The 26,872-nt window shown below is 46.7% G+C and overlaps 1 protein-coding gene across 1 annotated transcript in view; it reads right to left on the reverse strand.

Annotated features, from left to right (window-relative positions):
* Positions 1-7,545, reverse strand: part of SPOCD1 (SPOC domain containing 1) — a gene marked incomplete at its 3' end in the record, with an annotated part of 35,933 nt that extends 28,388 nt beyond the window's left edge. Inside the window, exons 1-9 of the mRNA XM_084242255.1 lie at positions 7,450-7,545; positions 6,844-6,895; positions 6,449-6,539; positions 5,583-5,742; positions 5,377-5,493; positions 3,562-3,687; positions 1,298-1,412; positions 920-1,070; positions 466-601 (exon numbers count right to left, since the gene is read on the reverse strand). Coding sequence (XP_084098381.1) covers positions 466-601; positions 920-1,070; positions 1,298-1,412; positions 3,562-3,687; positions 5,377-5,493; positions 5,583-5,742; positions 6,449-6,539; positions 6,844-6,895; positions 7,450-7,533 — 1,032 coding nt within the window. The 5' untranslated portion in view covers positions 7,534-7,545. The remainder of the gene's footprint in view (positions 1-465; positions 602-919; positions 1,071-1,297; positions 1,413-3,561; positions 3,688-5,376; positions 5,494-5,582; positions 5,743-6,448; positions 6,540-6,843; positions 6,896-7,449) is intronic.
* Between the last annotated feature and the right edge of the window lie 19,327 nt (positions 7,546-26,872).

Raw genomic sequence — 26,872 nt, forward strand, 5'->3', positions numbered from 1 at the left:
GGGATAGGCTACAGCCAAGAGGATGAGCAGACAGGACCTCAGAAAGGTCAGTGGCTTCTCAGGAGCCCACACTGCCCCTGGAGGCCTATAGTATCTCCCACCCAATCTCCTATAACTCCTCAGAAGCCCATGCCCCCTCCTCTAACCTTCCACCTATATCCAACACTTTAGCTGATCATTCAGTCACTCAACAATCACTCCTAAACCCCTCCTCTGGGCTAGGTAGGCACAGGCTCCTCTCTTAGGTCCTTCCTGTTTTATGTCTTGGATTATAAGAGTCCTTCACCCATGTGTGTCTCTGCAGGAGTGGGGTTGGCATTTCATTTGCCCATATGCCCCCACAGGGCCAGGCACACAGGGGGTGCCAATGACTTGTTTTAGAACGAGTAAAAGAATGAATGAGGGTTGAGTAGCTGCCTGGACTGGTCAGTGTGTGAGGGAGCCCCTGCAACAGACCAGGGATACCCTTATGAGCTGACAGCTGTGTCCTGAGACCAGCTGGGCCTTGGCCCGGAACCTCTTGATGGAGAACATGTCCACAGCCCCTTCCCAGGGTGGCTGGCTAGGGAGGGCCTTGGTGGGTCCAGTGAGCATCTGGAGCCTAGAGGGAGGGGCAGGGAAACAGGTAGATCGGGTCATTAGGGTGGCCCGCAGCATCTTCTCACTCCTCAGAGAAGGTTCTGTGACCCCACTTTGGTGGCTGGACCCCTGGCCCAAGCATGGTCTTGTGCAGCAGAGGTGACCAGCAGGCTGGGATCATTAGATCCACTGCACATATGGGGAAACAGAGGCACAAAGAAGTGGCAGAATTTGTGCAAAGCCACATTTAAAAAGTCTAAATCACATTCACTGCCCCAGTGGGTAACCTCCCCCACCACCCTGCTGGGCTGCCCACCTCCCTGGCCCACATCCCCCACACCTGTCTGGGGGCTCTGTGGGAGGTTTCTCACTGATTTGGGGCCCTTCTGGAGTTGACACAGGGGTTGGGCTTGGGACTCTCTGGAAGATGTCGTCCCCCATCCTGCTGGTGGCTTTGAAGGCGCCTGACTGTTTACGCACCGGCTTCCAGTCTGCAAAGAGCAGGAACAGGAGCTGAAACAGGTGCGGGCGGGTAGGCTGGGGCCAGCCTGGGGCTTTGGAGCCACAGTTTGAACCTGGTTCTTTTCAAGGTGACCTGGGGCACAGGAACCCCCACCCTACCACCTTCTTCCCAGGCCATGAATCTCCATTACAGCTGAACCCCCATGCTCAGCCCCAGCCTGCCCACCACCAGCCCCCTCCCGTGTCTCCCTCCCACCCATGCAGATGCGACAGTTGGGGTCATGCTGCTCCGTGGTTTCCTCGTGCTCCGTGGTGGGCTTTGATGGGGCAGGCAGGGCCGGCGGGCTGCAGTCCATGGACACCATGAGTCCCTGAGGCACAGGAGAGAGGGGTGCGGTAGGAGGGCAGCTGGGAACGTCAGCAGCCTTCCATGAGAAGGAAGCCTCAGGGATGCAGGGACGTGGTTATATTTGCCCAAATAATCTATTCTTTTATTACAAAACTACAATGAACTCATTAAAGAAAATTTGTAAAATATAGAAAATTTGGAAATTAAAACATACCACCCCTCGCCCCACCACTGCTGATCTTCTGGGTGTTCTTTGAGGTAGTTTTTCTGCACACAGGGCTTGGGGAGGGGGGGTTCTTTACTAAAACAGCTGGGACCGAAAGGCCACCCTTCTAGCCTCATTTCACACACGAAGCATACGCAGCAGAGGCATCTGCCATGTTTCTAACACGGTCCCTGCAGACATTCCAGTCACGTGTCCCCTCATCGTGGGGATACCCTCCGAGGAATATGGCATCAGGCAATTTTGTTGTTGTGAGTGCGTCACAGAATGAAATCACACAAACGTGGATGGGAGGGCCTACCCACACCCAGGCTGCACATGAGGACCGCCGCGGGCGGGCCGCCCCCCTGGCCCAGCTGTCGCTACGGCGCGTGACTGCACGGAAGCAGCAGGCCTATCCCCTCTGCAGCGAGAGGCCAACTGTCCTGGGCTTCCACTAGTAACCAGGACCAAGGGCATCCTCCTGGTGCTCAACCATTCTCCTAAGCTTTCAGTTATTTCCCTCTGACAAGTTCTCAGAAGCAGAATCATGGAGAATGAACATCTTTAAGATTCCTGAGGTCCACTGTCGAATCACCTTCCCCCCCTTAAAATAGAAATAGCTTCAGACACAAAACAAACATTGCCTCAGGAAGATTTAAGATTTGGGCACTCCTTTCTTGCCTCCGAAGCCCGACCAGGGCAGTGGCAAGGCACAGCTTCCATCAGACAGCTGGTTCAAATCCCAGCCCCCCTCGGCCAACTGAGCCACTGTGGCCTCAGATTCCTGCCAGGAAATGGGCCTCATGTTGTGGGGTCTGAAGGAGGCAGGGTTGGCACAGGGGCACACAGTAGGTGATCAGCACAGAGTGAAGGTTGCCGTGTGCTAAACCCCCTCCTACTCTGCCTGCCACCCTCTCTCTCGTCCTCTTTTGGGCCAGGGCTTCCTCTAGGTCTTTACAGTTCTACCTCCTGCACTCACATTCAACTCTTCCAGGGAATACAGAGGTGTGCGGGATGAGAGGATTCACTAGAGTGGGGAGCAGAATAGGCAGATCTACTGAAATACACTGCTGAGGGGAGCAGCGGGTGAGACAGGAGAGGTCTGCTGCGCCATGTGGGTTGCTCCCTGGCTGCCTGGGGATCGAACTCATGCTGAAAAAACTCATGCAGATTGCTTCATAGTGTGGTACTTAACCCTTTGCGCCACCAGGGAGGCCTAAGAACAGCCATTCTCCTGTTTGTTGGCCTGGACATTGGTTGTGGGGGCAGCAAGGATTTTCTCAGGGAACATGGCTCCAGGGCCCGCCCCTGCTCTCCTGGACATACAGCTGATACCCAATGTGAGCGTAGCTGAGGGGGTTCCGAGGGGTGCAGGAGACAGCCAACCTGCCCCATGTGAGCCACATGCACAGTGGAGAAACCAACTGGGAGGAAAAGGCCAGAAGGACGTGATACCCCCGGCCTCTTGGCAGATCCCCTAGTGAAAAGAGGAGACCTAGACTCTGGTCAGTCCTTCCAGGTCCCAGACAATTTCCAGAAGGCCTCTGCATGCTGCTCTGGGCTCCCCCAAGCCTTTCCAGGGAATAGAACAGATCTCTGCTTCTCATATCCAAAAAAGTCACCACCTGCAACGAGGTGACTTCCCAGCCAGAGACCTGGTCAGAAAGTCCGAGGTTGGGGGAAACTGAGGTGGCAGGACTCACTGCCACTTGCACGGGACAACTTAGGGCAGGCTAAGAGCAGGGGAGCAGCATGGAGATGGGCCTACAGAGGTGCTGTCGTCCCAGTCGTCAACCATGCCCTGTGCCCACCCCAACCCCGTGTGGTAACGATCATGACCCGCTTTACAGTGAAGAGCATGGGACTCAGCATCATCATGCAACTCGCCCACAGCCACACAGCCAGTGAGGGGAGGAGCAGGACCCTGGCAGGGGCCCCGTCGGCTCGGGGTCAGGCGCCCACTTACCACCAGGTTCTCCAGCGTCAGCGTCTGGTCCGTGTCCCGCAGGATCTCCACTTCACCCTTGTGGGTCAGTTTGGAAGCCGGGAGCTTGCATGCCTCCTTCTGTTGCTGCTCAATTATCTCCAGGCCCTGGCAGGGTGGAGCAGCCCCAATTCAGCCAGGTCTGGGGCGCCCTGGACACCATGACCCCAAGAGCTCTTTCCTCTCGTGAGGCTGCCCCATGCCCACAGGCCTCCACACTTCTGCTTTTGTCATTCCTCTCACCTGGAAAACCCTCAACCCCCAGCCCTACCTCCTCACATTCCACTCATTCCTCCAACGCAAGCTCTGCCTCCTCCAGGAAGCTGCCCTGAACTTCATTCACAAGTCAAACTTGCCTCTGACTGCACCCCAGCCTCTGTCCTGGAAAGAGCAAGGTGTAGTGGGAAGAGGGAAGGCTCTGGAGCGCTGGGCTGGCTGTTCCTAAAGACCCACAAAGCAGTGTGGTCTGGAGCAGCACGACCCTGCATGGAGGCTCGGTTTGTCTCTCCTCTCAGAATTAAGAGCCTCCATCAAACAGTCTGCCTGCAGCCTGGCTCATGGCAAATGCTATTTGTGACTCTTATGTCGATCAATATCATCCTATCCTAAATGTTTCCTGAAAACCCACCTCTCCCTTTCTAACGGACCCGAGACCGCACTCCTATCCTTCCTGCAGGCCCAGCTGCATGGGCGGGGCTCTGTGTGCTGCAGAGGAGGGCTTGGAAGGCCCTGCTCACTGCTGTCTTATCTTGAAATTCTTAATAGTTGCTGAAAATTTTCATGCTGCACTGGCCCCACAAATGATGTAGCTGGTCCTGCTTCCTGGCCCGCACAAGTACTTGGCCAGTAGTGGATGGAGCCACCTAAGGAACTGTGAATTAAGTTATTAACACCAGCTGTTCTTCTAATCAGCCCAGTGTCTTCCAGAACAAGGGCCTTGGTGCCCCACCCCCTCCCATGGGCCCTACTCCCTCCCTCTCTGGGTCATCACCAACTACTAGGAAAATACCCCCAAAGCCCGCTCAGTGCCCACCTCCCCTGCCCCTGAGCAGTTGCCAGAAAGCAATTCCCAGGGAGAGGCCCACAGGCACAGGGATTCCTCTCTCAGTCTTTTCCTGGGCTTCTGAAGTTGCGATGGGAAGAGAGGCACCTCAGGGGTCTATCCCCCTTGGGTGGTGGATGGCACTCCTGGACTCTGGACTCTGGCCCAGCCTCCCTGCCCACTCCCCCTACACAGCCCAGTTCCATAGGAAAAAAAGCAGGTGGGGCCCTCCCTGGTGGCCTAGGGGTTAATTAAGTCTCAGCGCTATCACTGCTATGGCCTGAGTTCTCGAGTTCCATCCTTGGCCAGGCAGCTAGCCCACAGGTGCAGCAGACCTCTCCTGTCTCGCCCGCTGCTCCGCTCAGAGTGTATTTCAGTAGATCCACCTGTTCTGCTCCGCACTCACTGCCCCCTCCCTGCATCTCTGGCCTAGACCCCAGTTCTTACATGCATAAATACATAAAATGAATGTTTTAAAAAAAAAGAAAAGCAAGTGGAAGACCAGAACCCCTCAGGGCTGCCTCCTCTCTGCCCAGCCTCCTCCCATCACCTTTCATTCTGCCTCTTTTCCTAGTTCTCTCTGGCGCTCCCTATTTGCCTGCTCTTTCTGTCTTGGTTTCATCTGCTCCAGTATACCTTCCCCACACTCTGCTCTCTGCCTGTGTGCGTCCCTGCTCCCTCCATGGGCCACCCCCTCCACACTCCCTCTCCTGCACAGCCTGTCCCCTCTCCTGATTTTGCTGAGGAAAGCTCACCCTTTTCTCCTCCTGGTCCCGCCAGCGGGCCAGCTCCTGGGGGGCTAGCTGGATGGAGTTCATCCGCACCAGGCAGTAGGGGGTGACAGCTCCATGAACCACTTTGAGAAACAGGTCCTGCAGGGACAGAGCAGGGCTCTGCACAACCAGAGCCCCCCACCCCAACAAGTGGGGGGGTGTCTGGCCCAGCCCAGAGCTCTACTCACTGGGTTTCTGGGGTCACGCAGGTTGAACAGCAGGCTGCGGTACTTGGTTTTGTAGCGGCCGTTGGTAGTCTGTGTCAGGTCGAAGAGGGCTGCCTCGATGCCAGCAGCGATGCCCTCCACTGCCTCCTGGCTCAGCACCACGTCTGGGAGCTCCCGGAGGCTGCGGGCACAGAGGCAGAGCCAGGACCCAGCCTGTGAGGTCATCCAGGCAGTCAGCCTGAGCGGGAGAGATATGAATGGGGAGCAGAATCCAGGCCAACTCCAGTGTCTCTTTGGGTTATTTTTCTACATGGGCCTATTTCTTCTCACCCCAGCTCTGTGAGGAAGAAATGTTACTGCTCTCCATCTGCAGACGGAGAGGCTAGGGTTCAGAGGAGATATGGGGCTTGCCCAAGGCCACACGACTGGTGACTAACTGTCCAGCCCATGTGCTGCCCGTAGCCAGTGGACAGGGGACGTGTGGAGTGGAGAAAGCCTGGCCTCAGAGTAGGGGATGGGCCCTCGCCCTAGTGGTAACCCTGAATCTGTCACTGCCTTGTGCTGTGCGGCCTCTGCCAAGTCCTGCCCTCTCTGGGCTCAGATCTGAGATGGGTCCAGCAGTCTCACTGTGTCCGGAAGCATTTGCTGTGGGAGAACCTGAGCAGAGGCCGAGGGCTGCAGCAGCTCAGTGGGCAAGCACAGCCTTGGAGCCGGAGACCTGAGTTCACGCTTCAGCGCTCCACTCTCTCCTGTGTGGGTGCGTGGCCGCCTCGCTAAGGAGTCAGTCATACACCCAGAGGCCCTCAGTACCGGCAGGGCCCTGGAGGTGGCGATCGGGGAGGACAGCCCATCAAGGTGTTGGAGAAGTTAGGGGAGAAAGGCCTTACCGACTCCACAGCACCTCCTGCATGGCACGGACCACAGTGCCCCGTACCACGACATCCCAGGGTAGCTTCTCATGCTGGGGCCAAAGCTGAGCTGTGGGGAAAGAGAGTCCGGGTTTCCAGGGATGCCCAGAGGCAAGGGGAGGGGGCAAATCGATGCTGATGGGCTTAGGCAGACAGGGAGGGGTCCCGCCCTCAGGGCCTAGGCTGTCTGGACGTTGGTCTTTGAGCTGAGGCACAGTCAGCAGCCCCACCCCTTTGGGGAGGGGTTATAGGAAATTGGGGTGGGGGAGAAGAGTCCTAGTAGGCAGTGGGCCAGGAGCTGAGCATGAACCCCTCTAGTCTCCAGCAGTCCCTGGAGCACGCAGCTGCTGAGAGGTCCCCTCCATGGCCCTCACCTGTATCCTGGTCTTGTTCACCAGCCTCATCTTCAACCTCCTCTGGGTTGCACTGTGGGGGTTGGGGGGAGAACTGAAGCGGTGCATCTGGGTTCAGGACACTGCCTGCCCCTCACCTCCCTACCTCCACATTCCCCTTCACCGGGCTCCAGCCAAGAAGGCCAAGGCTCTCACCCCTGGACACTCAGCGCCGGCCTCCTGAACAGACACCCCCTCCTGGAAGAGAAAGAGGATGTGGAGAAGATGGGGTCCTCCAGGGCAAGGAACAATTCAGATGGTAGAAAGGGTCGAGTGGCCCCCAGGGCCCCATGTTAGCCCTTCAGAAGGGAGCCCCTAGAGGACCTGGGGCAGGTGTCCTGCCCCTTTAAGAACAAAGGCTGAGGCTGCTTTTTCTCCAGATCCCCTGGGGGCCCAGCTGCACCCTCCTTCAGCCCAGCTCCAAAACTCAGGAGCTGGGAGAAAGAGCACACACAGAACCTGGCCAGCCACCCAGGCAGGGCTGTGACTTTTATATCACTCCACCTCTCTGGGTGCAATGACATCTCTGAACGGGGTGTGAAGGCACCTCTCTCTGCAGGATTAGGCAAAACCATCTGTGTTCCGCACCTGGCACCCAGTGGGGCCCTGAGCCCTGGACCTTTTCTTCCTTCTGGGCCTCTTGGCAGGTGAGGTTGAGCTAACCTCCATCATGTCCTCCAGAGCTTCCAGTTTTGGAGGCTGGGGCCCGTTGGCCTGGCCGTGCAGGAGAGCCCCCAGGAGGTGGATCACTGGCCCAGAACCAAGCTGCAGGGAGAGAAAAACACTTCAGAACCAAGCGGGGTGGGGCCTCCAGAGTGCTCACCTCACTGCTTAATGTGTTTTTCCCCACTGGACTGTAAGTGCCATGAAGACAGGGAACAAGTATGTTTTGGTGCCCACTAGTTCCCCATTACCTAGAAAAGGCCTGCACATAGTAGGGGTCAATGAATGTTTGCTGACTGCCTGGGCTATGTCCCAGGAGAGGCGCCTATATTCATCTGCATCCTCGCATCTATCCATTTCATTCCCAGTCATGTTCAGAATTTACTGGACCTTGTATTGAGAACTTTCTCCTTCATCCTCTTCACTATCTATCTATCTATCTATCTATCTATCTATCTATCTATCTATCAACAGAGCTAACATATCCTGTTCTGAATTTACTTCTTCCACCCTGCCATGCCCCTTTTCTGGGCCCTTTACCCCTCTGCTGAAGTAGCTACATGGACAACATGTCTATTATGCCTTCTTAAAGGCTGCCCACCAACCCTCTATATTGCCAACTATATTGCCCCTGAAACCCTCTATATTGCCCCTGAAAGAAAGCCCTTCCTGTGGTTTTTGATTTTCTAATGAGATATAGTACAGATCTATCCTCCCCTTATTGCTATGGCTGCTAGGAAGCTCAATGTTAACTTAGAGCTTAGCAGTCTTATCTTTCCAGGACTGGCAAAAGGGTGAGGGGGTATTATAAGACTTCCCTTTCTCCTTCTCTTTTGCTCATTTTCCTTAGGCTTTTATCTCCTATTAAGCATATTTTGATTCTTTTAATTAACTGTAAACCATGAGGAATGGTTTTGAAGAAGGTGGATATGAAAAGTAATTCTGGAACAAATTATCATGAAATGGTCAGGTACTAAGGTTTTAAGGAAATTGGGAGCCAGAGGTTCCCTCTCATAGAGGAGGGAGTACCAGGTTGCTCCGAAGGAGGGCCATTGGGGTTGGGGTGGGATGGCCTCTGCTGTGGACCCCTCTCACCCCACCAGACCTGAAGGAAGGGAAGAAGAATGAAGAAATAAAAAGAAAAACCTACATAACACACATGCTTCACCCCAACGGGCATTTTCATTTTCTCCTTGGAAAGAAAGAGGATTAGAGATTAGAATCTAGAGGGCCCAGGAAGCCCACTGCAGGGACTTCACAGGGAGACACTCACACAAAGGTGAAAGACGCATGTTCAGTGATCCCAAGGTTGGCATTTATAACTACAAACAAGAGAACAATCCCGTGTCCATCAAAGGGGGAGGGTTAATAAGCACTGGCACTGGTATATGGTCATTAAAAAGGGAGAGTCACAATAGAAACTGCCTCTCATCAGGGGCTTATAAAGTAGCTGGCCCTGGAGGAGACACATCACACGTGATTCACTATGGACAACACCATGAGGTACATACTATTTCTATCCCCACTTGTCAGATGGAGAAACTGAGGCTCAGAGAGGCTCATACTAAACATCAGAGTTAGGATTAGAACCTAAACATGCAGGCATTTAACTGCTGGGCCACGTGGAGAGCACTGACTGATGTGAAAAGATCCACGGAGAGATGTCAAGGCATACTATTTGGAGAAAAAGAAAAAAACAGGCTACACACGGCATCTCTGTTGCATAAGCTTGTTCATGTAAATACATATTTATAGACTTGAAACAGAGATTCTCTCTAGGGAATAAAATTCCAGGGGGACTTTCACTTTCTACTTGTAGACACAGATATTTATGTTATTCAAAAAGAGTGTATTTCTTTCATAATCAGAAATGATTTTTTAAATTAAAAAACAAGTTCAAGACAATGTAGTCTGCTACTGTTTGCATTAAAAAAAGAATTTTTAAATTTGTATTTGCTTGAATCTGCATAAAATATCTCTGGAAATATCCACAAGAATCTAAAGCTAAAATTGCCAGCAGGAAAGAGACTGGGAGCTGGACTGGAGTGTGTTCACTCTTTTTATTTTTTTAAACCATGGGAATGAATTGGCCTTTTGGAAAAGTAAACTGAAAAAGAAGGTGGGGAGCACAGGGAACATCGGGGAAGGAGAGAGAGGAGGTATTAAGAATAACACTTTGCAGTTTAAAACCTCTGGGCTGGGCCCTGCCTCAGGGGTCCATACACCAGCATCATGAGGTTGTAAGACAACAAGCAGCAGAATCAGACAAGCAAAGACAGACACTGGACTCCTCAGACCAGAATACAGGATATGTGCATATAATGTGTTTTAAGAAATTTAAAAAGCCTAACATGTGAAACCCCCCCCACACACACACACACAGCAGGTGGATGGGAATCAAATACAACTTATGGAAATGAAAAATATAAAAAATTAGTAACTTAATGTATTGGTTTAATAACATATTAGACACAGCTGAAATAAGTTAATGACCTGAAAGACAGAGTTAAAGAAATTATCTAGAATGTTCAGAGCACAGACTAGAATACAAAGAGACAGAACAGATAGAGTGAAGAGAACTCATCCATCTAACTGAAGTTCCAGAAGGAGAGGAAAGGGATTGGGGCATGGCAGTATTTGAAGATATATTGAGGATATATGGTTGAGAATTTTCCAGAATTGATAAAAGACAACAATTCACAGATTCAAAATGCTCAGTGAATTTCAAGCAGGATGAATAACACCCTGATACTTCATAGTGAAACTGTTCAACACCTATGATAAGGAGACTCTAAAAGCATCAAGAGAAAAAATAAGTTAAAGCTTGAGCACTGAAACTGTGCATCCACTGTTCTGAATGCTTTACATGTTAGTTCATTTAATCCAAAGATATTTTATGCCAATTCAAGCAAATACAAATTTAAAAATTCTTTTGAGCCCTATGAGCTAGGTACTGCTATTATTACTGCCCCCATTTTACAAGAGAGGAAATGGAGTCACACAAACACAGAGAAGTGAATCATCTTATCCAGTGTCATACAAACAATACACCAAAAATCTGGGATTTAAATCCAGGTGGCCTAATTCCAGAGGACACACCTTTAATCACCACCCTCTACTGCCTCTCACCAAAAGGCACTTTACCCACAAAGGAATGGCAATTAGACTAACAGCTAATTCACAATAGTAACAGTGGAAAGCAAAACAGAGTAGAATAATATTTTCAGTGTGTTTAGAGAAAATAACTAGACCCAGACAAAAATAATTTTTGAGAATAAGAATAAAATAAAGATATAGAGAATGCCAAAAGAGTTATTACTCTTCCTGGTCACTTAATTTTTCTCCATAAACAAAATATTAAAGGATCATCATGAGGAAGAAAGGAAAAAATACCTCAGACAAAAAGTTGAGAAGCAAGGGGGAATTTTAAGCAAAGAAAATGATAAGTATGTTGACAAAACTAAAAATGTACTGATGGTATGAAACTATAATAACAGTGTAAAATTTGTGGAATTAAAAAATAAGAGGACCAGGCCTCCTTGGTGGCACAAGGGGTTAAGCACCGCACTATGAAGCAGTCTGCAGCCTCTGCAGCACGAGTTCCATCCGCGGCCTGCCAGGAAGCAACCCACATGGTGCAGCAGAACTCTCCTGTCTTGCCTGCTGCTCCCCTCAGCAGTGCATTTCAGTCAGTCTGCCTGTTCTGTTTCCCATTCTGTCTCTGGTGAATCCTGTCAACCCCACACACACACACACATCTTTGGTCTGTACCCCAGCTCTTGTATGCATAAATAAATAAATCTCTAAAAAAAAAAAAAAAGGACTGATTTGCTGGATAATAATGACACATAAGTCGAGAAGGTACATGCCTGGGATTAAAGTATTCCAAGATCCTTATATCATTTCAGAGAAAGATTAAAATAGTAACTACCTTTATACTTTGACATGTTAGATATTCATGTTACAATTTACAAGGTAGTCACCAAAAGAATATACACAGGGCACAGAAAACTTCCAAACTACAGAGGAATAAAGAGGAAAAAGAAAAAAGAATCAATCTAAAAGAAAGTAATAAAAGGGAGACAAGCATAGAAAATGCAGAATATATACAAAACACAAAATTAGACAGCAGGAACAGATTCAAATAAATCAGTAAGTACAACAAACATAAATGGGTTAATTCTTCAGGTAAATACAAAAATTATCTGGTCTTAAAAAAATCCAGTTTATAAGCTATTTATGAGACCCATTTCTAAAATACAAGACTACAACTAGGTTAAGATAAAACAATGGAATAATATGTGAAGGGCAAATATTAACCAAATAAAGCTTTGCATTATATTAACATCAGATAAAACAAACTTTAAGGCAAAAAACAGACAACCACTTTACAACATAATGATAAACAGTTTTAACAGGAAGCTATAGCAACTAAATGTATAAGTATTTAACAAGAATCTCAAAAAAATATCAAGCATCAACTGACAAAGCTACAAAAAAAGACAAATCCACCATTACAAGTAATTTTAATGTATCTATTGATAAATCTAGCTGACAAAATAATTTTTAAAAATCTGATGATAACAACAAGCTTCATCTACATACATGGAGAGACCACTATTCCTAACAAATGGAGAATACATATCTCTTTCAAGCACAGGTATCCCGTTTTTACAAAGTTCCCATTACACCACTTCATTTTTTAAGAAAGGCCTACATTAGCACCTGTTTTTACTGACTGAAAGAATCAGAAGAGGATTTTTGCTTTACCACTGAAGGCAAAAATGTAAAAATAGCCTCTGTGTTTGTTTTGCAGCAGCTGTTCGAGAGGCGGCTTGGACCCCCAGCAGCAAGAGTGCTCCCCCAAGCTCCTTCCAGGGGAACCCTTTATACCGGCAGTTCATTTATCACATAATTCCTGCTTTTAGCACAGTTTAGGGTTTAAGTGTTATTTATTTGACATGATTTGGTAGGCTATTCTTTTGGATCACAAACAGTTCAAAATTTTTCCATATAAATTAGTAGTAATTGTTTCTTTATACCATTGTGACTGATGAAAGGTTTCAAAGAAACCTGCTACTTTCAGATGGGGCAGGGGGAACTGTACTCATAAAACAAATATGAAAATTAAGCATAGCCTGGGTCACAAACAAACCAAAACAAATCTCAAGAGACATTTTTTAGTATTTTTTAGACCAGCATTGCCTAACAGAAATATAAATGTGAGTCATAAGTACACTTTTAAGGTTTCAAATAGCCACATTCAAAAAGGTAAAAAGAAACAGGTAAAATTAACTATATCTAAATTATGTATAAAAAGATATTATTGGGCCTCCCCGGTGGCGCAGCAGTTGAGCGCTGGGCTGCAGCGAAGCTGCCCGCAGCTTCTGCAGCGCTGGTTCGATCCCCAGCTGCCAGCAAGGGTCCCACATGGCACAACACACCTCTCCTGCCGCGCCCACTGCTCCCCTCAGCAGTGTATTTCATCAGTCCACCTGTTCTGTTCCCTGCTCTGGCTCTGATGAATTCTCTCACCCTCCCGTGCTTCTGACTGTACCCAGTGCTTGTATAAATAAATAAATCTTTAAAAAATAATAATAATAGGGGCCTCCCCGGTGGCGCAGTGGTTGAGCGCTGGGTTGCGAAGCTACCTGCGGCCTCTGCGGCGCCGGTTCGATCCCCGGCTGCTCCCCGACCGCCTGGGGAGGGTCCCACATGGCGCGCAGACCTCTCCTGCTGCCCGCTGCTCCCCTCAGCAGTGTACTTCGGTCCTTCTGCCTGCTCTGCTCCCCGCTCTGGCTCTGGTGAGTTCTCTCACCCTCCCGTGCTTCTGACTGTACCCAGTGCATGTATAGACCAAACAAACAAACAAATAATAAATAAATAAATAAATAAATAAGACATGCCTCTAGAAAATTAAAAAAAAAAAATTAAAAAAAAGACATTAAAAAATAATAATAATAAAAATAAAAAGATATTATCATAAAGTTGGGTTTATTCCAGCAATGCAAGACTGACTTAATATTTAAAAATACCCAACTCATTAAATTTACTACATTAATGCATAAGAAGATTAAAAATCATATTATTATCTGAAACAATGCAATAAATGTATTTGATAAAATGCACTGTCCATTTAGGATAATGAGCAAAACAGGAATGGAAGGGAGCTTCCTTAACACGACAAAGAGCATCTATATATAGACACAGCAAAAATCATACTCAAGGTGAAATGATGACCACATTTCCTTTAAAATCCAGAACAAGACAAGGGTCCCTGCTATCACCATTTCTTTCAACATTATGCTAAGGGTCTTAACTAGCTCAATAAGGAAAGGGGGCGGAGGGGATGTAAGAACTGGAAAGGAAATAACAAAACTGTCATTATTTGCAGGCAATATGATTATATATCAGCAACAGTTAGAAACTGCAATTTTTTAAGCTCCCATTTTATAATGGCATCAAAAAATATAAAGCAGTACAACCCGATATTAGATGCCTTTAGATAGAAAGAACACACCACCACCCATCAAGTAGTTTGGGTCAAAATCCTTAATTTTGAATCTAATCATAGCTCTAGATTCAACTACCAGTTCACAAGAACTACAGAAGACAGGGGAACATGTTTAACCATATCATGGGATGCAGTAAGCTACAGGACAAACAGGTTACAAGAAAAAACAATTTATGGAGAGGAATCTATAGACTAAAAGAGATTTAAAAGGCATGTCAACCAATTTCAGTGTGTTTAGATACTAACTTTAAAAAACAAGCCATAAAAATAAACCATCATCTTTATGAGACTACTGGAAATTTAGATATTGAATAAATGTTTGATGATTGAATGTTTGATGATCTTAAGGAATTATTATCAAACTTTTGAGGAATAATAACATGAACTATAAGACCCCCAGGGGAGCTACCCTGCTTATTGAACAAATTATAATAATAATAAAGTTCAATGAAAGTGAACTGGCTTCACTTTCAGCTGGCTCAGAACATGGACTCTGCAATCTAGGTCTGGATTTCAAATTCTGTTTCCACCATTTCTTTGCTGTGTGACCTTGAGTGAATCACTTAATTTCTCTGTATCCCAGTTCAGTATAAGGGCAAATTAACACTGACTTTTAACATTACTGTAGGAATTAAATATGAGATGATGACACATGTGAAGTTCCTGGTATACAGAAAGCACTCAATAAAAAAAGCTACGCTTAGGGCCTCCCCGGTGGTGCAGCGGTTGAGCGCTGGGTTGGGTTGCGAAGCTGCCCGCAGCCTCTGCAGTGTCGTTTCGATCCCCGGTGGCTCCCCGGCCACCGGAGGAGGGTCCCACATGGCGCGCAGACCTCTCCTGCCGCCCGCTGCTCCCCTCAGCAGCGTACTTCGGTCCTTCTGCCTGCTCTGCTCCCTGCTCTGGCTCTGGTGAATTCTCTCACCCTTCCGCACTACTGACTGTACCCAGTGCTTGTATAAATAAATAAATAAATAAATCTTTAAAAAATAAAAAAACAAGAGCTACGCTTAGACTGCCATTCTGTCGGAAAGACCTCCTCCTCCCTCACATACTTTGCAGCTGCAAATGGGCACTTGAGCCTGGGTGGGGCCAGAGGAGCTGTGTACCTCCCCATTTGTGATGGGCAGATCGGAGGGCACTGGCCTAACTGCCTCCTTACATCACTGCTATCCCATCCACTGCTCACCATGGGACTTAGGACAGAAAAGAAAATGGTTTCCAACCCACCTTCCCATACCTTTCCCTTCCAACAGTCTATTTCACATCTGAAGAATCCAACACAACCAATCTCTCCTCTCAGATTCTGGGGCCCAGCTAATTTCACCATTTCACAGAGTAGGCAACTAATATTCAAAGAAGAGATGTCTCTCATTTAAAGTCGCTCTGCAGCAAAATGCAGAGCCTGACCTTGAACCCGTCTATCCATCCCTGGCCCAACCCAGGCTCCCTAGAGAAGGAGGGCCCTGAAAGGGCTCTAGACCAGTTGGGTACCTAAGCTTCCCCACACCCCGCTCAGCCCTGGCCTCAACCACCCACCGGTCCCTGTCATAACCCAGCCTCAATTCTTCTCCTGCAGCTGGCACAAGTTGCCATGGCAACAGGTTGTTTGGGAAGTTGAGGGGTGATGGGCTGTGCCGCAGAGTCAAGGAGGGGACCTGGGGGACAGAGCAGCCATGGGCTGCTTTCAGTCCAGGCAAGCAGGCGCTTGGCTCAGCTACAGAGCTCAAACAAGCCCCTCAATATGCAGCAGACTGGGGGACCCCAATGCTGGGCATCAGGCCCGAATACATAATCTGAAATGGGGAGAAGCCGAGTGCGTGGAGCTGTTCACCCCCAGCATGATTTAGAGCAGGACAAAACTATGTATGTCAATAACAGGTAGCATTTTTGAATGCGTGTCCTGTTCCCAGTACTATGCTAAATGCGTAACATGCGTCATCTCCTTCATGCCTGGTCACCACCCTATGAGGTAAGTACTTTTAATACTCCCATTTTGCAGATGAGGAAATTACGCTCAAAAGGTGAAAACGCTTGCCCAGATCATTTAGATAGTGATAAAGCCTGGACTGATTGCCGGCCTGTTGGCCTCCAGACCTGGTGCTCTTAACTACACATGGTCGGAAATGAGAAAAGGAAGTCCCAGCCCATCCTCTCCTGCTGGCAGAGCTGATGGCTGCGACAAATACAAATACGGCTGTAGACAGCTGGGTTGCAGGGTTGGGGGAAGCGCAGATGGGCAGAACAGTATGTACCAACTTGGAAAGAGCTTCAAATATTACAGTGTTAAAAAAATAAACAAAGTATACATCCCAGACAATGATGCATAGTATCATATGATGATATAATATAAATAAAAAGGTTCAATGCGTAGAAATCCATATAGCATATAAGAATGGGCTTCTATAAAGAATCATAAAGATTCTTGTAGAAAGAACCATAAAAAGAACAGCGGACGCTTACTGTTAACAGCGGTTATCCCCAGATAAAGGTCTATGGGACGAGCAGACATCACAAGGGATTTCCTTATTTTGTCTTAACAAATTATTTGTATATTTTTTAAAATGTCAAAAACATCAAGTTATAAAAGTTGACACATGATTGATCCCATCTCTAGGCAAAGAAAAGATATATATATATGCGTAGGACAAAAATGGAAGAAAGAATATATACCAAAATGTCAGCAGGAAATAGCTCTGAATGTTGGCATTATGGAGATTTTGTCTTTATTTCCTATGATAGACACATATCCATTTTTTTTGTTAAAATAATATTTTTCAAACCAAAACAAACCCTTGAAATCTGACTATGGATATTGTGGGTGCCAGCGGGGAGGCGAGGGGGTAGGAAGGAAAGCGAAAGAGAGCCCAGCAGGCTATGGGGGGGGATTAGTGTGACTTTGGGGGTGAGCATGGTGTGGGAACAAACATTTGTGGAGGTGTGAAGCTACCTACAACCCTAAAACAAATACAGTGTTATAAACTGACATTACCTTGATAAACATTAATAAAAATGAATGTCTTGGAGTGATGTTTATAAAAACAATGCAGTGGCATTCAAAGGTAGCTATGGTGCCAAACAGTGATGAAATTACAGAGGCAGGGCCTCCCTGGTGGCGCAAGGGGTTGAGCACAGCACTGTAAAGCTATCAGCAGCCTCTGCAACATGAGTTCGATCCCCGGAGGGCCAGAAGGTACCCACATGGTGCAGCAGACCTCTCCTGTCTTGCCCGCTGCTCCCCTCAGCAATGTGTTTCAGACAGTCTGCCAGTTCTGTTCCCCACTCTGTCTCTGGTGAATCCTCTCAACCCCACCCCCCACACCTCTGGCCTGCACCTCAGTTCTTTTTATGCATTAAAAAAAAATCTTTAAGAAAAAAAAAAGAAATTACACAGGCAGCTCAACATCTCAGTTCCACTGGTTTGCTGTTTGGTCTTGAGCTGTGTGGCCCCTTACTGTTTGGTATTTTAGCTCTCCGAGCCTCCGTGTGCCCATCAGTAAAATGGGTCTGAACCAACAGTGTCCAGCTGACAGGGTGGTTAGGGAGACCCAAGCTCTGTCCCAGCACACAGAAGGCAGGTTACATGCCAGACGGGAAGACCCCTGAGCACGCAATGCAGCAAAGACAGGTTGCGGGGCCAGAGTCCTAGGTCTGACATTTACTGGCTGTGTGGATCTTGGGCCTATACCTGACCTCTCCAGGCTTCATGTGAAAGTGAAATCAAAAGCAGCTAGCACATAATACATAGTCAATAAATGTGACCAAAATTCAACTCTGTAAGAAATGTACACCCATAAATATGACTTCTTCTGCCTTTGTATATAAACGCAGTAGCTATGATTCTTAATAAAATGATAATTGCTATTACTGTAAGTAAAAGAACAATGGAAAAGAAAGCGTGGCTGAGCACTGCTTCTCTTGCTGTGTGAGCTTGGAGAGCTTTCCTGAGCCTCGGTTTCCCCATCTAGATCTATAAGGCTAAAGTCTGTATCATATAGGGCTATTGTTAACACTCAAATTTAACATAACATAAGCAATGTTCCTGTGCTTACACTGTGTGAGGCACAGTATTTACATCTTCTCATTTAATCTTCAAAATGATCTCAATAAATTGGAATTAACATTCATTCCTTTTTCCAGATGGAGAAATAAAGTTAAAAAATGTCCCCAGGTCGCTCAGTCAGGAGTGGGCACAGGTAAGATTTGAACCCAGAACCCATCGACTTGAAAAGGTAGAGACACTCACAAGAAGTCAGTAATTGTAATGTATTTTCTTCTTCCTGACTTGGTGGGCCTCAGTTTACTCATACATAAAATGGGTTGAGGGATGATGTTTGCGAAGAGCCCGTCAAACTGAGCTGTATTAAATTCCTCCACCAAGTATGGTGTTGAGAGCGCAGCCTGGCCCTTCCCTATCCCGACCTTCAGACTCAACTTACCAGTTTGGGGTAGACGCCTGGGCCCAATTCCTCTGGCTGGCCCTGGGATTTGTCGTCCTGGCTTCTGTCTGTGCCCTGGTCCCGGGGGTGGGATACCAGGCCCCTTCTCAACTTCTTAGCACCTGGGGATTTTCTCTGCCCCCTGCTTGGGGCTGAGGGAGCCTTGCTGGCTACAGGTTCCAGGGAGCTGATGGGAGCAACAAGCCCTTGCCCCAGACTCCCTGAGGACACTGGCTGAGCCTTCACCTTCAGCTTGTCCTGGTTTTGTGAGGGGACAGGGCCGTCGTCAATGCCAGCCCCTATGCTGCGCCCAGCTTCTTGCTGCTCTGTGGAAGCCTCTCCAGACACTTCAAGGCACAGTGTCTGGCTGTGAGGAGAAGCCTGGGCAGCTGGCATGATGAACTCTCCTCCTTCAAGCAATGGGAGCTCAACAGGCTCACAGGGGCTGCCTGGTTGAGCCCTGTTGCCTGCACTGGGCAAATATTCCAACTTCTCAGCCTCAGAGGCACATCCCACACAACTTCCGCTTGGCTCTCCAGGCCCAAACCCAGAGCCCTTAGGGGAGGGGGGCCTGCACAGGCCTCCCAAGAACTCCAGGTCAGGCCCCAGTGGGGGGCCTGCAAACAAGGGGCTGTCCCCCCCAGGGTTCTGACCAAGCCACAAGAGGCTGCCAGCCCCCTCCTCACTCTCTGAACAGGCCACACACTTCCTTTTTTTCTTTATTGTCCCCACAGGGGCTGGGCTCCGTGAGGATGGCAGGCCCCTTTGTGAGACCTCTTTGCTGAGGCTTCTTCCATCACACCCTGGAGAACTCCTCCCACCTTCTCTGGCCTGTCTGGGCCTCAGGCAGTACACCTTCCTGTCCCTTTCCAGACCCTCCCTGCCCATCGAAGCTCTCTCTGGGAGACTCACAGGCATGCCACACTCATTCGTGGGCCAACCTTCAGCTAGAATGTCGTGCATGGCAATGTGGAGCCTTCTGAAAGCTGGAGCCCTCCCCTGGGTGACCTCTTTGGGCAGCTGGATGTGGCCCTTGGGGTCAGGTGCTGAATCCTGGCTCTGTCCCAGAGTTTGCACCTCCTGCAATACCAAGTGGGCCTGGGGCTTGGGCTCCAGTTTGGCTGCAGCCGTGCCTTGATGGACCTCTTCCCTAAGGACCCTCTTCCTGTTGCCAGCCCAAACTGGGACCCCAGACCCTGTGCCCGGAAGAGCCAGGCCTGACACCAAGCTGATTTTCCCCACGTCACCCTGGAAAAGTTCACAGCTCTGTCGGGACATGAGAACAGGGTCCTCTGTGCTGGCGTCCTCTGCAGTCCCCTCCTGAGACATGCCTGTCCACCTACCGGGGCCTGTGAGTAAGCAGAGAGGCAATGTCACCACAGGGTGTCCCACGGGCCAGTCCACGCCACAAACCAGGCTGGTGAGGACCTGGACGGCAGCATCCGTCCCAGGTAGCACCCTTAGGCCCTGCCCATTCCTCAGACTAGGGGCCCCAGAGAGGCAGCAACCAGTGATGTAAGCACCCCAGCAGGCCCTGGCACCTCCTGGCCAGGTAAAGGAGCTACAAACAAGACTGAGCTACAACTACTCTTAAGGTCATGCCATGTCGGAGAATTCACACTTTCCTTGGATGGGGTATAATAACAATGACCATGACTTGTGTGTGTTATTTCATTTCATCCTGGCAGCCGCAGGTGAAGAACCTGAGAGTCAGAGGTGTGAGAGACTCGCCTAGGACACCACACATGCGCGGAAGAGCCGGGATGCTCTCCCCAAACTAAAGCCGCGCTCTGGAACACGCCACACGCCGACCAAACACCGAAGGGGGTAATTCCCACACCCTACGCGCCCCCTCACATAGGTCCCATTCTAACAGACACCCCAATCATATTCCCAGACCAGACAAGAGAGTACCTCACTGCTCAGGCAGCTCGGCCTCTGCCGCCCGCCGGTCCACAGGCCGCCCCTGGGGTCCCGCTTCACGCTTAGCCGCCTGAGAGGGGTGGGCGGAGGTGGGCGGAGGTGGGCGGAGTCTTGACGGCGTGCAAAGGACCGCAGGTGTCCTGGCGCGCAGCCCCTGGCAGAGGGCGCCCTCTCGCTCCCGAGGGCTTCCTGGAGGAGGTGCCTGTAGCTCCTGCTCCTAAGCAGGAGTTGGTGGGTGCCTGGGGCCAATTATCCAAGCACTTTGAATGCCTACCTGAGAATTCAAACTTTTGATTGGAGTGTAATGAAGAGTTACTAAAAGCGCCCGAAAACCAAAAGGGATTCTCATTCTCAGCATTAGGTCTAGATTTTTGCCTAATTACTTATTATTTATTATCGCAAATATAAAATTGTAACTCATCTAGATCAAAATACACATCCAAGTCCAAAAGAAAGGTTTTAAATGAAGTTTAAAACATCTGTTACTTTCCAACTCTTAAAAGCAAACTTTTCTTTTTTTAACCATGTCTTTGTGGTTTGCTACTTTTTTTTTTTAAGATTTATTATATATATATATATATATATATATATATATATATATATATATATATATACAAGAGCTGGGGTGCAGACCAGAGGTGTGGGGAGTAAGAGGATTCACCAGAGACAGAGTGGGGAGCAGAGCAGGCAGATCTACTGAAATACACTGCTGAGGCGAGCAGCTGGCGAGACAGGAGAGGTCTGCTGCGCCGTGTGGGTAGCTCCCTGGCTGGGGCTGGAACTCGTGCTGCAGTGACTGTGGATAGCTCCATCGTGCTGTGACTTAACCCCTTGTGCCACCAAGAGGCCTGTATTTATGTTACATTCATAAGGGTGACTAACACACTCATACTCTATTACTTGATTTCTTAATTTTATGTTATCTTAATTTCATTAACTACCTGTCCCCCCTCCTCCCAATTTTTCTTTTTTATATTTATATTTGTTGTTTTTCTATTCCTTACTGTAGCACTTTGAATGTTAGTCTTAACTGTCTGTTTTTTCTTTGAATTGAAATGTTTGACTCTTCTCTGTGTGAAACAAATAGTTTCCCTTGATCTCCCCTCCCACTGTTGCCTTCCTGCATCAGCTAAACTTTTGCTTTTGCTTTGTCAAGGTTTGTGGCATGTACAATCTTTTCTGTAAAGATAATTCAGTTTGCCATCCTTTGCTTGTAGATTGATTCTTAGCACTGAAATCTGGATGACATTTACAACATTACCACTATGTAAATACTTGCACTGCAGAACCAGGGATTTGTAGAACACACTGGGAGGAGAGGGAATTCCTTGCCACTGAGCCTGGGCCCGGTGAGGCCATAGGGAGCTTCCGGGCCAGTGGAATATTATAGTTAAAGTGGATCTACATCTCAGCATGGATGTGTACCCTAAAGATACCATGTTGAGTTTATTTTTTTTTTAATTAGTTATTTATTCATACAAGAACTGGGTGCAGGCCAGAGGTGCAGGGGGTGAGAGGATTCACCAGAGATAGATTGGGGAACAGAACAGGCAGATGTACTGAAATACACTGCTGAGGGGAGTAGCAGGCGAGTAAGGAGAGGTCTGCTGCGCCATATGGGTAGCTCCCTGGCGGGGGATCGAACTCGTGATACAGAGGCTGTGGATCACTTCACAGTGCTGTGCTTAACTCCTTGCACCGCCAGGGAGGCCCACACCATGTTGAATTTAAAAAGCAAGATAATGGGCCTCCCCAGTGGCGCAGCGGTTGAGCACTGGGTTGCAAAGCTGCCCGCAGCCTCTGCAGCGCCGGTTAGATCCCCCGGTGCTACCCCTCAGCAGTGTATTTCTGTCCTTCTGCCTGTTCTGCTCCCTGTTCTGGCTCTGGTGAATTCTCTCACCCTCCTGCGCTTCTGACTGTACCCAGTGCTTGTATAAATAAATAAATAAATCTTTAAAAAAAAAAAAAAAGCAAGATAATGTTAATAAAATTGGACCCAGTACAGGGCATATGAGAACCCTCTCTCCCAATCTTCTCTATTTTTTCTATAAAGTTTTTCTCAAAGATAAACTTTACCATTAAAAAACAACAAACAATAAAAGAATCTACATGTGACCCACACTGAAGCTGTCATGGTCTGGCTGTTAGGGTCAAAAAGGAGGTACGAGTTGATATTGGATGTCACCAAGGACCACAATTACTCCTCTAAGGAAATAATATTTTATTTTTTTTTTAAGATTTTTTTAAATTAAGATTTATTTATTTATTTATTTATTTATTTATTTATACAAGCACTGGGTACTGCCAGAGGTGCAGGAAGGTGTGAGAATTCACCAGAGCCAGAGTGGAGAGCAGAACAGGCAGAGTGACGAAGTACACTGCTGAGGGGAGCAGCGGGGGGCAGGAGAGGTCTGCGTGCAATGTGGGACCCTCGCTGGGGGCCAGGGATCGAACCGGCTCTGCAGAGGCTGCTGGCAGCTTCCCAACCCAGCACTCAACCGCTGAGCCGCCGGGGAGGCCTGGAAATAATATTTTAAAAGAAGAAGAATACCTCCCACTAGGGAATGCTCTGATCATGATGGCAGAGACTTGACCACGTCCCCTAAGACCAAGTGGGCTGTTGTTCTGGTTCATTTTGGGTAATGGAAGTTTCCCACCCTTGGGCAGAGAAAGTGGGAGCAGAGATGCTAGCAGTACCACATAGCATCAGGGATAAACTGACATTATAAATTAACATTTCTATACTGTTACTTTGAGCCAGCAACTGGTCTAAATACTTTACCTATGTTCATTCTATATTTATCTGCTCTCCTTTTCCTATACTAATCCTTACACCAAGACTATGAGTAAGCACTATTATTTTACAGATGAAATAGGCACAGAGAGGTTAAATAACATAATCAAAGCCAGTAATTGGGTAGAGTTGGTTTAGGGTCCCAAACAGTCTCTATCTCTTGATATTCTAAACTGTCTCATTGTCACAGAAAAATAATTGAAGTAAGGTTTTCTCGGGTTTTGGTCCAGTGCCCAAACTGAATTCAGTTTCCTCCAGGGATTCATTAACAACACCTCTGATGCACACCTGCTTCTCCTTAATACCTGGATCAGCTTCTGCGCTCTCTATTCTGTTCCACTAATCAATTTGTCTATTCCTGGCCAAAATATCATTGCTTCAATTCTATGTTTTTGTGATAACATCTTGATATCGGGTAAGGAAGCCTGACTCACCCAACTTGGTTCCCATCTTTATGGTTGTCTTAGCTATCTGCTTTCAGTTTTCCATATGAACTGTAGAATTATTTTTTTCAAGTCCCCTGAAGAATTCTGTTGGGGTTTAAAAATCTCATTGAACTTACAGATTAGAGTTATTAAATATTTATAGTAATAGTTTTCTTATCCATAAATGTGATATATTTCTCTCGTTCTTTCAGGTCTTCATTTTTGTGATTTTTTCCAGGTCTTCATTTTTGTGATTTTTTTTCCCCCATCAAAATCACATTTTGGGCCTCCCTGGTGGCGCAGCGGTTGAGCGCTGGGTTGCGAAGCTGCCTTCAGCCTCTGCGGCACTGGTTTGATCCCCGGCTGCTCCCAGGCCACCGGAGGAGGGTCCCACATGGCCGCGCAGACCTCTCCTGCCGCCCGCTGCTCCCCTCAGCAGTGTACTTTGGTCCTTCTGCCTGTTCTGCTCCCCGCTCTGGCTCTGGTGAATTCTCTCACCCTCCCACTTCTGACTGTACCCAGTGCTTGTATAAATAAATAAATAAATAAATAAATAAATAAATAAATCTTTTTAAAAAATCACATTTTGATGTACATTTTAATTAAATGATTCTGTAATTTATAATTTTGTTGCTTTTTTACTTATTATCTTTCCACTTGTTTTTTGCTAATGAAAAAGAATACTGTGTATTTAGACATTTTGCTGAACTTTCTAATAACTTTTATATTGATTACTTTGTAAGTATGCATAAGTTTATGATGATATGGCTTGAAAATAAAGGCAATTCCACCTTGTATCATAGTTCTATTTCTCTCGTTTACGTCTTTCTCATAGGTTGAACCATTGATAGATTATACCACTACTTATATGTCATATTTCTTTTTCTTATCTTAGTGCATTGTTTGGGACTTCTATAACAACATTGAATAGATGCATAGGAATCCTGTTTTGCTTTTTATCTAAGCAAAAATTTCTAAAATTTCACAATTTTTGCTAGTATACATTAAATTAAGGGAGCTCCCTGTTACTAAGTTACTAAATTTTTTTCATTAATGGGTCTTGAATTTTATAATATGCTTTCCCCATATCTTTTGATAGTTTCCTACTTAAAACAGTTAACGTGATGAAATACATTGATAGAATTGTCTAATATTGAGTCTTTTTTTGCATTTTTAATACAATCCCTGCTTAGTTGTGATGTATTTTATTAAAACACTGCTATATCTGATCTGATGTATTTTAGTCAGAATTTAGCATCAATGTCTGTAGAAAGATCGGCTAGTAATTTTATTATTTAGGCCTTTTCTAGTTTTAACGTCAAGGTTATGCTATTCTTATACTATGAATTAGATAGATATCATCTGTTTCTGTTCTCTGGAATAGTATATGTGTGTTTTCTATTGCTTGAATGTTTGATGAAATTCTTTGGAAAACTCTCAGGTGCTTTTTGATGAGTGACTTTTCTTACTACTACCTCATTAAAAGTCTATTGTCCCACCTTGCAGAGGCCACCACCGCCCGACATCCCTCCTGGTACAGTCGTGGTCAACCCTACCATGTTCTTCGACAATGCAACCAGTGGGGAGCCCTTGGGTGGCATCTCCTTCCAGCTGTTGATAGACAAAACTCCCAAAACAGCAGAAGACCTTCATGCCCTGAGCACTGGGGAGAAAGGATGTGGTTATAGAGCTTCTTGTTCTCACTTCTCACTTATTCCAGGATTTACGTGCCAGAGAGGTGACTTCACACACCATGATGACATCAGTGACACGTCCATCCATGGGGAGATTTTGATGATGAGACTTTCATCCTGAAGCGTACAGGGCCTAGAATCTTGTCCATGGCAAATGCTGAGCCATGATGGTTAGATGGCAAGCGTGTGGCCACTGGCCAGGAAGAGAAGAGCATGGATACTGTGGAAGCCATGGGGCACTTTGGTCCCGGAATGGCAAGACCAGCAAGAAGATCACCATTGCTGAGTGTGGACAAATGTAATCAATTCGACTTGTGTTTTGTCTTAACCACCAGGCCATCTGCTACTCGAAATCTCCCATAATTACTATGCTCTCCCTACAGTTCTTTGGGTTCCATGTTTACCTCATCTTCTTCCAAGTCTAACTGGATTGCAGAGTTAAGTCTATGGTCATGAAATAAACAATCAACAATAACAAGAGATTTCTGTTCTGTTCTATTTTTAAAGCAATTTTTAATAATTTTATTTTTCTAGAATGTGTTCATTTCATCTAAGTTTTTAAAATTTGATAGCATAAAGTTGTTCATAGTTTTCTCATAATTCAAACTATCCCTACTGTATCAAAGTTATACTCCCCATTTCATTCCTATTAATTTCATTTTCTTCATTCCTACTGCTATTTATTTGTGCCTGCTCTCACTCTCAATCCATCAACCTTTCTAGTTTTTTTCAAGAATTAGATTTTTTAATTTTTTGTTAGCTCTACTTATGAGGTTGTCCTATTTTCTATCTTCTGCTCTTTAATTATCTAATTTCTTCAACATTCTTTGGTTTACACTTGTTTTTCTAATTCCTTATAACCTGAACCCTCAGCTAATTTATAAAAAATCTTTTTCACTGATAATTAATTCATTGAGTGTTATACATTTTTCTCCAAGTACCTCTTTAGCTGTGATCTACAAGCCCTGATAGGTTATGGTGATGTTTTTGTTGCCATCAACTATAAATATACTGCAATTCCCTTTATAATTTACACTCTAATTCATGGATAATTTAGAGGTGTATTGCACACTTTGCTTTCAAATAAATGAAGAAATTTAAAGCTACTTATTATTAAAAATAAATAGAATTTTGCTTCTTGTGCTGAGATAAAATGGTCAATATAATGTTGATTTTTTTTTTTTGAAAGATCTTTAAGGCTCCCTTTGTAATCTGGTAATTTGTCAGTCATTGTTAAAGTTTCTTGTGTGCTTAAAATAATGGAAATTCTCAGTTTAATGGTGTAAGATTTTTCTTCTAAAATGCAAGCTTTTTAATCAGGTGGTTCAAGTCCACAGTAACCTAAAGTAACTTGACTCTACAGAAAGCAGTGTCCAGAGCAAAAGCAGATGCCACTCCGGGTCTTTTAAGCAGAATGAGGCCTTATTTACAAAGTCCTGGGGAGGGTTGTGGGGGTGCTCTCCAGCTAAGTCTCTGAGATGCCGCACTAGAACCCAGTTTACAAATGCACCACTGCGTTAACAAGGCAGAAACCCAGACACAAGCACCCCATCACTGCCACT

The sequence above is a fragment of the Talpa europaea genome (assembly GCF_964194135.1).
Source record: "Talpa europaea genome assembly, chromosome: 9".
NCBI lineage: Eukaryota > Metazoa > Chordata > Mammalia > Eulipotyphla > Talpidae > Talpa > Talpa europaea.